Raw genomic sequence first — 11,364 nt, forward strand, 5'->3', positions numbered from 1 at the left:
AAAAAAAAAAAAAAAAAAAAAAAAAAAAAAAAAAAAAATGGAAGGAAACAAAGAAAAAAGTTCAAAATCTTCATTTTTATTGTACTAGAAAATGAGTTTTCACACTTATTTGAGACAAATTAACTGAAGTTATCTCATGAGTTCTGCAGATAAGCGGTTCTTTGCACGTAGAATCTCTTTGTACAATGGTGAAGAATATGATCTACAAATTACAGCATCTTTTAACTGGAAAGAATCTGAGAACCGAAATATAAGCTGTGGATAACATTACCTGTGTACTAAGATGGCTAAAACAAATGCCAGCCTATTTACATAAAAATGCATACTGGTTTAACTAAAATTGCATAAGATTTCTCACAACTTTGATTTCCTAAGAAATGTTGAAAATATGCTACCTCCTAACTCGTATCATCGTTCTTTCGTTCCCGATTTTCAAAGACTTTTTTGAGCATAGGAAGCTATGGACCAAACGAGAAAATAAAAATTGCCAGAGAATCAAAGAATCCTTTTATGGTTTTTTAGTACTGTTGGATTTAGTCTCCATGGGAGCTGCTGCCTTGTTTGAGAAGCAATGGCGCACACGGACTTGGTGACTGAACGATTGTGTCGAGCAACTTCCTTGTATAGTGACAGTTAGCATAACTTCCTTGTCTCGTGTGTCTTCGCACCACCAGTTTTGTGGAATGCCATCAACAGACTCTTCCTGGGAGCGGGATTCTTCATGGTTTACCGTTATCTCGACAGATTGCTCGGGTTTAATTATACCTGCAGCTGGTGATACCTGCAATTAGAAAGAACACAAGACTAAGAGAAATATCAAAGGGAAGAATCCTTAGCAGGAGGTTAAGCGTCCTAAAATTAGTTTCAACTTTATCATAGAGCAGAAACTCAGAAGAACAATAAACGTCGTTAAGGTAAGCTCGTGACTGTAAATCATGCACTAATCAACTAGAAGTCCGATAAAGAAACGTGTTTATCAGGCATGAATATAAGATCCTCCACAAAGTTCAGTAACTTATCCATCGATTTGATCCAAAACAAATTCAACGACGAAGATCAGTCCAAAACCAAATTTCTATAAGCTGTTACGTTATCAAATTTCTTCATTCTTCCCCTAAACTCGGGCCGTAAATAATTTGTAAGCATTTACATTTAACAAGAAGGCATAAGACAATACCTCGAGCCACCGAGGAAAGCCAAAGGCACCTCTTGGATGATAATCGCGCACGTCGCCTTCATCCTTGACAGGGGGTTGACCTTCGGAGATAATTCTAAAAGTAGCCACATCTTTCAGGCATTTATTGGTTATGCATAAAACAAACGACTCCTGGTTTTGTAGAACTATATTGTTGGTGCTGACAATGGTTTCCGGAATGTATAATAACTCTTCAAAAATAGATTTCACTTTCTCATTAGATTTAATAATGTCCCCAAACTCCCTTCTCCTCACTGACCTATCAGCATGACAAATCTGAATGTTGAATTTACATCTGACAGGTTTGTGATCGCTGTCGGTCACTTCCATGACAGCCTCATACCTACGAGTGCGTCGAGTCTCAGAACCAAAAAGTTTATAGGAAAAAACAGAAAACTTATCAAAAAGCTCATACTCACAATAGAACAGATGATACTACAGGGCATTCTAAACTACTTTCAGTCACTGGAGCTGACCGAGTGTCACGATATATTACTCTGTCACACCAGGCAGGAATACGCTTCTTCTCGCCAGCATCATATCCTGGAACAGGTATGTGAAGTATGTTAACAAGTTTAACCACAGACAACATGATGAACCTTCTGAGGGAAATACAGATCAGATTGATAAATATGAATTTAAGATTTCCTATACTTGATCCAAAAGACTGATAGTTGGAAGACTCGTTTCTTTTCTTAGCTGTATACCTGCTAAGCCGGGTCGATGTCTTTCAAACTTGTATGTAGGAGGGAATCGAATGAGTGCCTCACGCATGCCTTGGAAAACTTTACCAGATTTCATCTCAGCCCTAAGCTGATCCTTTTCTCTAAGCCAGTCGAAGCATCTCTGAGAAACGAAGTCTCGTGCTTCATCATATGATATGCCGAAGAGCCGGTAATTAAAATCACCCAAAAACACAACCATGTCTGCATCAGATAACTCAGGTTTTGGTTCTTCAGGATTGACAGCAGCAACCTAGGTACCAGAAAGAGATAAACAGAGTGGATGGTCAAACGGTAGGTAAAAATGCTGTTGTATTGATCATCAAGACTTACATTTGTAGCTCGAAGTGTATGAACAGCAGTTGAGACACCAGCTGCAACAGAGAGGGCCAACGGCAAGCCAGAAGAGTAAAGCAGCCAAAATAAATATGTGGAGAAGGCAAGAGAGCAAGACAAAAACAGGTATGGCACCATACCAGCTACATTATTTAGAAGGTTAGATGACCGGTTGAAGACCATGTTTCGATAAATATGGTCAAAATCGGCATTACGACGATTTACTGCTTCCAAGTGTGCAGCCAAGTGACAGTTCACAAAGCATATTATCCTATCATAGACTCTGATTCTCAATCCTACACCTCCCTGTCGGACCAGTTTTAGCCGAGTCATATATTGGAAAGTGGTGAGCACACGAAATACAAATACTACGACTAAAAGAAATCATTCTCAACAATTGAAATATCTCTTCTAACCAAAAAATCGCCATCTCGAACAGAAAATAGAATGAGCAAAGTAAAAAGATACACTTAAAAGATTTCAATTCTTCATCATTGTCATAAGATATCTCAAACAACAAGTTCTCTAACAATGACCCTGATGTTTAAAATTATCGAAACGTGTCAACTCGATACATTTTTTAAGCTACTAAGTTAGACTTCTTTTGAAGCCAAAGCATTCCACAAACATTCAGTTTCAGGGAACCTTCAAAGATGCCTAGCGGTCAGATTTGATAGTTTTACAGCCACTTCAGTGTCACAGGAAGCAGATTATTTAAGATATTATGTTTAAGAAACTTTTACACATGAAAACTAACAAACTTCTCAAAGATGAACAAACCTTATTTCCGATTGCACGACCGAAACCACAAGGAACTGCTCCAGCATCAACATCTCCAACATGTGTTCTAAGATTTTTCTTTACCCTGACATAAAATATCAGTATATGCAATTAGAAATAGTCCAAACAAATATGAGAGAGTTAACCAAAAATTCCATTAAGCGTTCGGTAGAACAAACAACTTATTCTAGATGTTATAAAAAAATAATTACATCTAATGCTCAAATTACAGTGCTAACCAAAGAGAAATAAGCAAGCCAGCCAGTTGCCTGGAACCCATGCGTTCAAAAGTTGTCCCTTCATCCAAGGCTTTTCCAATGGTATCAATCCACCATTGTCCTACAGCACTGCCTTCAAGTCCTACCTGCAGTTGACATAATGTTGGGCGTTAATTTTTTTTCTTCTTCTTTTTCTTTTTCTGGAAAAGACGGAAATTTTTTAATGACTGAAAATGTATGCATATGCAACTTAATAATGGAATGTGTGTTTTGGCATGTCAAGTTCCTCGACGGATGCTGGAGAGATTTTTCTGAACACAAATTATCAATTAACAGAATGTCAAACAGATATAATGCAGGTGAGAAATATACATAGCTACAATGGTATAGATTGTTCACCGCTAAGGAACATAGAGAAAAGTGAAAGCAATACATACAAGTCATAATACTAAAGTGAAATTATCAAGATTTTCCATTTAGTAAGTTCCAACATAGAAGAATTTCATTCCAAAATTTGGCTAAACATTGCATCATCACACGCTATACCAAAATATTCTCAAAGATAACAAGCTTGCAGGAGCATACAAGCTTAGTTCATGAGTTAGTTAATAGAAAACGGTTCTAACTTCTTACTTCTAATGAAATTTCTGGCATTGATCCACCTAAATCACGATGTTAAGAATATATATGGTGACAAACAAGCTTAACAACAATCAGACACCAATACACATTAAAGAGTGCAGATGATCTTACAGTTTCTTTTGCAGCAGACATGGCAAGGAAACCAGCACCCATCTCTACTTCCTGTAATCCAACAACGACAATGCCAACATCGGAGACAGTAGAACCCAACCATGCCATCAGTGCTTCATGAGAGGCTCTCCCTTGTCCAACATTCCATGTGCCAACCAGCATTCTGACATTTTGTTTTCTTGTGTATATTGCCTCTCTGGCAGCCAGTTCTGTCCGTACTATGTTATCAATGGGTCCTGGAGAAGTCAAGTTCCAGCCGCGAATTCCACCATGGCTAGCCAAGCTATAAACATAGCCTGCACCCACAGCCATTTTTAGCACAGGGCTACTATGAGCAACCCATCCTGCAACTAGGTTCCCCTCAAGATCCACTATTTGGATAACTCCACTCACATAGCCCACATATATCCGTGTCCCAAAAGCACAGAAGCACTGAACAGCATAAGGGTGGTGGTTAAAATCTTGCAACCGGTTTCCATTTCCATCCCACTGCACTAACATACCATTTGTACATCCACTCCAAATCATGCCATCCTTGGCCAGCATTATTGCCTCTACTCTCTTGATATCTTCTGTAAATGCCCCTGCTCCTTTTGCAACTCGACGAACTGCATCTGCAGCTCCCATTATGGCATTGCGTGACCTCTGGAGAAAGCCCTGTGGTTTTTCTTTTTTGGCAGTGGAAACAAATTTTACTTTCATCTCATCTTCCATTGTTTGATCTTGAGGGGATGTTAGCATATCAACTCGAGTCTCAGTCTGACCATCTACATTAAAAACTTTTACAAGCTCCCTTGTTTGAGCATCCCTGTAGCATAAAATATTAGACTGAAGTTCATTTCTTTCTCCTTCTCTAGCACAATTAGTAAGATTCCGAATGAAAGAAATGCAATAAAAGGTGGGTTTTGATTCATGATGCTTGGTTCAATTCTAATATGCCCATTACGAAGAGTCATGATCTATGAGATATGAAGACTAATTTTGCAGCAATTATGAAACAATCAGTCATACCCTCGTAATTGACAAATTCACATAAGTCACCTGTCATAGTTTAGAGGGTTTTTCTCTTTTCTTTTATTTATTTTTTTAATTCAACAGCATATTTGGATAGAATTTGAACCTCCCACCTTATAGTTGGGATAAATGCTTCAACCAATTGAGGAATGTTCAGGTTGAAAATTTAAAAGGTTAATCGAGCTGTGGTATAAAACATGATGAAACAAATCAATCACATTCCAACACTCATTTGAATATGAAGGCAGATTTGATCAAATTAAAAGCCGGAGGTATGAACTATAATGACCAAGTTAATTCAAGAGTAAAGCATTTTTTTTTTCCTAACCTCTATTGATTATTTAAGATTATATTCATAAAAGTTTTAAGATTTGATATAACCATTGAACTACGGAGAACTATATCTGAAGTGAATACCTACCATAGAGAGAATGATAGGGCCCCAGCACACCAAACTTTGGCTCTAACATTATCAGCTAACACGCACTTTACGTCTTGAGAAGATATACTGCAGACACCATTAACCGTCACTTGACTCCTCAGGTCAATATATGACCTCTCTACAAGTAAAGCAGCCATGTGCCTTTCCCCCGACGAAAGGCAAAGAGACTTTTCAATTGCCTCCCATGGCCAGACCTTAATAATACCACCCTCAGCACCTGTCCACAGATCACCTGTGAAATCAAAGTGAATACAGTAAGTCAAAATCAGTAATCAGTATGGGCAAAGTTACTTGTAACTTGTAATACCTTCTAATCACATGGCTTGGTTCATATAAGAAAGTATTTCAATGAAAAATAAAACTGGTTGCATTATGAATCTATGATCATCAATCCCAGTTTTCAACACAGTACAATTCATATTGAAAGAAATGCCAGATGGGCTGTGAACCCATTTGATTTCTTCTATTTCTGCATTCATGCCATCACTAAAATCGCCTCTTTTTTCTTTATCATGGAATTTCCAATAACATAGATAATAAATGAACAGTAATTTCCTAGGATGGAAACTTGTAAACATTTAGAATCAACAGTGGGCTATTAAATAGCTAGTGTAGTCATCTTTTGAGTTTTCTTGGGAAAAGGACCGCTTACCATAGGTAGTTAAGGTCATGGAAAGAACAGAGCCACGATGGGCTTGCCATGAAAGCCCCTCCTTGAAAGGCATTTCATCCAGAGACTGATCCATCTTCCATGATCTGATCTTTCCATCCTTATGCCCACTCCACACCAATCTGTTCCCATTGTCAACAATCAAACACGTGGTGGGCGAGGTGTTGGTGGATTCATGAAACGGGGCAGCATCCTCATCGCCCCTTCTCACCCTCCCGCCCAGTCCACTACCACCTTCATAAGCATTTTCGAAATTCCAGAACCGGACCCCACATTCCTGCCCTGCCCATAGCTGCGTCTCTGTACACGCAATGTTCCTCAAGAATTTCCCTACCTGTGTCTCCCTCAATGGATGCGGCCTCAGTTCCAGGCATGTCGGCCGGCCTGGATGAACCGAGGCGCGAATCGGAACCTTGAAAACCCCCGTGGAGCCACCACTGCCAACAAACTCCGCCAATGCCTGCGATTGCCGCGGATCCTCTTGGCCTCCGCCGCCGTCCATACAGAGGTTCTGGTCCAGTCTCTGCGAGGAATTTTCCTCACCTTTAACGGCCGACGTGGTCGAATAGGGAAGAAACTCATCATCAGTAGAAGCATGACAGGAATCCATAATCTTGGGAATCTGATCCTCATCCAGACTGTGCTTGCGCATTTGCTGACGCTTCTGATCGGAGGCAGCTCGAAGCTGCTGGCTGTAAGAATGAGATTTCCGAGGAGGAGGGACGGAACTCAACCCCGCCAACGCCTCCCGTTCATCGTCTTCAATCCGATCGTCCATACCAAAAAAGAAAGCAAAGCTCGATTACAGAAGAAATCTCGAAATGGGTATGGAGGAAAAATGCGAAGATTGTTGAATGAATGCGGAAGAAGGAAAGAGTGTTGATTGAGAATGGGAATTGGGAATTGGGAAAACGGGAAAACGGGACAGAGTCCAAAGGGATGATCCGAAAGAGAAGGAAGAGAGAGAGAAGAATTGTTGAAACAGAAACATGGATAATGGAAGAGAATTGAAGGATTCTGCAAATGTAACAGGAAGACCGGGAAGCAAGGTGAAGCATTACAGAGTCCTCTGGACACCATTGCGTTCTCCCACCTACCGGTAATTCCTCCATTTTTATTTTAACAACGTTTTTTTTTTTTTTTTTTAAATTAATTCATAAAAATACATTTATTTGGTCTAAAAATAAATATTTCTCAAAGTTTAATATATTTAAACTTTTTCATTAATTTCCTTAAAAAAAATTAAAATTTGAAAAAATACCCCTCATTAAACTGACTTTCAGATTAACAGTAATACCGTTAAAAATTTTAAATGATTTACGAGAGGTAGATAGTAAAAAAAATTAACTTTTTTTAATAAAAGTTAAAAGTATTAATAATGCTCCATCATATTTTTAAAAAGATAGTAATAAAATTATTTAAATTTGAAGAGTAATTTTTAAATATTTGGAGTACAACTTTTTTTTTAGTTACGAGTATAAAATTTATGAATATTTTTATTAATTTATTAAGTAAATTTTGGAGTTAGAGTTACTACTATCAGCATGATTCATAGATACAAATTTTTGAGATATCCTCGATAATATAGTTATTAAACTTCAATTATAATAATTTAAATTTTGTATTTTTAAATTTGCAACAATTAAGTGCATAACAATTTATTTCATAACATGAAAAAAAAAATATATCATCAAAATTAAGTATGAATTTTTATCACGTAATAACTCAACTTCTATAGTTTATGAATATATTCGATCTGCAATCAATTTATTAATCTATATGGACAAACAATTCCATTAAATCTTGAAAATATTTTCAAGGCAGAGACTAATTTATTACAAAATTTAAAATATAGAGACTAAATTGTTATTTATTAAGCTTTTATAAAGACTATATTGCAAACGTAATTAGATTGAGGGGCTAAATTGATACTTTCTTAAAAGTTTAGACACGTGGAAATATTTTTTTAATCTAAAGTTTTTTTCTTTTTTTTAATGTACCTTCTTACTTTTAATCACCAAAAAATTTAAAATAATATGCATATAGCTAGCTTTGTTTATTTTGTTCTATTGGATTTTTTGATATATGGTTTAAATCAATCCATTAATTTATTTTAATAAAATAATCAATTCATATATATCTATCACTCGGAATCAAATCTATTGAGTATTAGTTCTAATTAAACTTTTTTTTTATTATTTAAAATCCCCGAATTGTCGCAAAATATTGTTGTAGCTAATTTGAATATAAATCAAGTAGTTAAATTTGTTACATAAGTTCTTTTATTGTCAATTAATTTTTGATATATGACTGAAATATGGCTTAAAAATAATGAACCTAAAAGATACAATCTTCATATTATATGTTATTTAATATTGTATTCGTGTATATTCTTATATCATAAATATAATTTATTTTATTCATGTCGGTTAAAATTGACATAAATTTATAAAATATAAAATAATAAAAACAAGAAAGGTCAACTTTATTTTGTTTATTTAAATATTATATTTGTGAGAGTGAAAAAATAAGAGAAAAATTTTAAAGATAAAATTGACTCAGAAATGCAGTTACTATCAATATCAATAATTTACTATTAACTTTAAAGTTTTAAAGGTCAACTTTATTTTGTTTATTTAAATATTATATTTGTTTAAAAAAATAAAAAAATAATGTGATATTTTTTTATCGGTGAGAGGATATTCGATTTAGCCACCATTACGCCTTTAGCTTTAGCAATATTCAAAGTACGAGTCCCTTACCTTTAAGGGAAAAAATCAATTATAAAATTTGGAATAATAACACTGAATTTCACAAATTTTGAAATATACCCATATGGATCATCCTTGGAAATCGAGTCTCTTTGTAAGTTTCTCTCTCTTAAATTTTGATTTTTTTATTGTATTTTTAAAAACACAGAAAACTACTTTATTTTAATTTGCGTATTTATTTTAATTATTTTTAATTATTTTAATTGTTTATTTCTATTCGATATAGTCGAATTATTAAATATTATTAAAAAAAATTATATTTTCGGTACTTAAAATATTTTTTTAGTCAATTTTATGTAATTACTCAATAAAAATACAGTTTTATATTAAAAAATTGGTTAAATAATAAAAAACTTTTAAAATATATTTAGTTTTTTCCTCCTCTTCCTCGCTCTTCTTCGTTTTGAAGTTACTTGTAAAATTTGCGTTCCAGGTCATCAAATTAGGGTATTATTGTCTTTTCGGTCAGCAACGTCGAGCTACTTTTACAATATTTAGATTTCTGGGTTCCATTTCTAATTTCTTCATCGTAGAGCTATTTATGATAAAAACCCTAAATTTTCCTGGATCTGAGAATGCTTCGATAGATTTCTGTGTCGATTGCTTATTGATAGCAATGGTAATCGAATTCTGCTGAAGCTTTGGCATTTTTCTGCTGTTGTTTCTTCGATTTTTTTAATAGTTTGAATCCATTTGAATGTCTCGAATCTGACGCCATGAGGAAGAAGCTCGATACCCGCTTTCCTGCTGTAAGTTCGTTGTTCTTTTCTCTTTTCATGGTTTTTACTTTCCATCGGTTTGATAATTCTGCTGTGTTTTTAGAAAATTGGAAGGGAAAATTGTTTTGTTTGTTCATTTCTTCTATGGCGAAGAGATCATGTCGAACAATTTCGTCCGGTGATTTGTGCACTCTTTTTCTTATTCTTTTTCCCCTCTTTCTTTCATCTGGTAGGTATCGTGCATCGTTTTGATGTATTCCTGATATGAAGGGTTTTTTTCATAAAAAAATGATGTATTTTTCCGTTCATTTCTGTGTCAATTAAGCTAACTCTGCAGTTTTGTTCATCTGCAACTTGTCCTGCTCAGTTCATTGTATTAAACATTAATTATGGATCCTTGGGATGAATTTAATCATTATATTTGACGCAGTAGTGCTCTTAAAGTAGTGTTGCAAAAGTAGCTTCATTAATCTATTATCTCTTTTAGTAGCTTCATTTTGTTGGCAGGACCAGTGATTTATTTTAATACATAGTGATTAGGGTTGCAAAAGTAGTGTTCTTTCTTTTAAAAATAAATCACTGGTCCTGCCAACAAAATGAAGCTACTAAAAGAGATAATAGATTAATTGTAACTATAGAGAGAGAGCCCTTTGTAACAAGTTGCATGAGCAGCTCAAAGGGAGGCAGGGTAGTGAGCATTGAACCTGGAATCCTCCCACTAGGTCTTCTTCTCCTAAATCTACCCTCCTGTTCCTTTCTAACTAGACATACCATGACATATAGAAGAAGAGATATTTGAAGGCAACATTTTGGTTAGTGAGTAAATTGTAACATTATTATTTGCCTTATGTTTTGTCCACATATTCTCTTCATTGTACAAACTATGAAATCTTTTAGAAAGTTTTAACTGAAAATCCAATAACGGGACATCCCTCTTGATTTGAATTTGTAACTGCAAAACTAGTAGAAAACTACTGGATGGTAATTTTTTTTCTATACAACAACCAATTTTCTACTTCGAGCCTTTAAACACTGGTTCCAGATAGACGTTTGTGCCTTACATTTTTTATTTTTGAGGGGAAAGCTTGAGATTGACAAGAAACCCGGGAAATGATTAAATTGTTGGGCGCAAGGTGGTGCTTCAACGCTCTGTATAATTGTTTTTGTAATTGCAATGCTTTGTTGATTTGTGTCAATTGGAGTAGTTTTTGTCTTTGCTTTAGGCTTTGAAAAGTTGATTCCTTGTCTTTTTGTACTATTCTAAGTTCCATATATGTTAGAACTGATGTATGTCTACATAATTTTTACTTGGACTCTTAGGTCTCTTATAAGATGTCTGTCAATTTGTATTGTCAATCCTTAAAGACTTATCTTTTGACATGCATGAATCACGCATATTGCCTTGAGCATTTATGATGACCTTTTCTTCTACAATATACACATTTCAGCTATCTTTTTCAAGCATAGAAACTCTAGAAATATGAGGTCTATGGATAATTTGATTAGTTCACATATTTTTTGGTTCGAAACCTTTTCTTCTTTTGATAGACAAAGATAGTGAAGATTTTTTTTTTTCAAAGTTTAGAGTTGGATGGGTCATGGTTTGCTTACTTTAAACTGATGAGGACAGAACATCTTCATGGTGTACATAATGGTTTTATGATGAGTTTTTTTTTTTTTTTTTTTTTTTTTTTTTTTTTTTTTTTTTTTTTTTTTTTTTTTTTTTTTTTTTTTTTTTTTTTTT

General features: G+C 34.8%; 2 protein-coding genes across 3 annotated transcripts in view; one reads left to right on the plus strand and one right to left on the minus strand.

The window, feature by feature from the left end:
* Positions 1-157: 157 nt before the first annotated feature.
* On the minus strand, positions 158-7,234 carry LOC111458165 (type I inositol polyphosphate 5-phosphatase 12-like). Of its 2 annotated transcripts, XM_023100658.1 has the most exons (11): positions 6,113-7,234; positions 5,440-5,692; positions 4,005-4,812; positions 3,273-3,397; positions 3,034-3,118; positions 2,394-2,559; positions 2,251-2,291; positions 1,903-2,170; positions 1,615-1,738; positions 1,178-1,538; positions 158-781 (listed from the first exon to the last, which is right to left on the minus strand). In XM_023100658.1, exons 1-11 carry the CDS (start codon positions 6,906-6,908, stop codon positions 509-511), a joined length of 3,300 nt encoding a protein of 1,099 aa, XP_022956426.1. In that variant the 5' UTR covers positions 6,909-7,234; the 3' UTR covers positions 158-508. The 2 variants fall into 2 exon arrangements, with proteins under 2 accessions (XP_022956426.1, XP_022956425.1); XM_023100657.1 differs by having other exon boundaries at positions 2,251-2,559.
* Positions 7,235-9,428: 2,194 nt separating this feature from the next.
* The window catches only part of LOC111458835 (dr1-associated corepressor-like), a 4,872-nt gene continuing 2,936 nt past the window's right edge, over positions 9,429-11,364 (plus strand). The window contains exon 1 of the mRNA XM_023101671.1: positions 9,429-9,650. Within this exon, the coding sequence (XP_022957439.1) occupies positions 9,618-9,650 (33 nt within the window). The 5' untranslated portion in view covers positions 9,429-9,617. The remainder of the gene's footprint in view (positions 9,651-11,364) is intronic.

Source organism: Cucurbita moschata, unplaced genomic scaffold (assembly GCF_002738365.1).
Source record: "Cucurbita moschata cultivar Rifu unplaced genomic scaffold, Cmos_1.0 Cmo_Scf00021, whole genome shotgun sequence".
Lineage (NCBI taxonomy): Eukaryota > Viridiplantae > Streptophyta > Magnoliopsida > Cucurbitales > Cucurbitaceae > Cucurbita > Cucurbita moschata.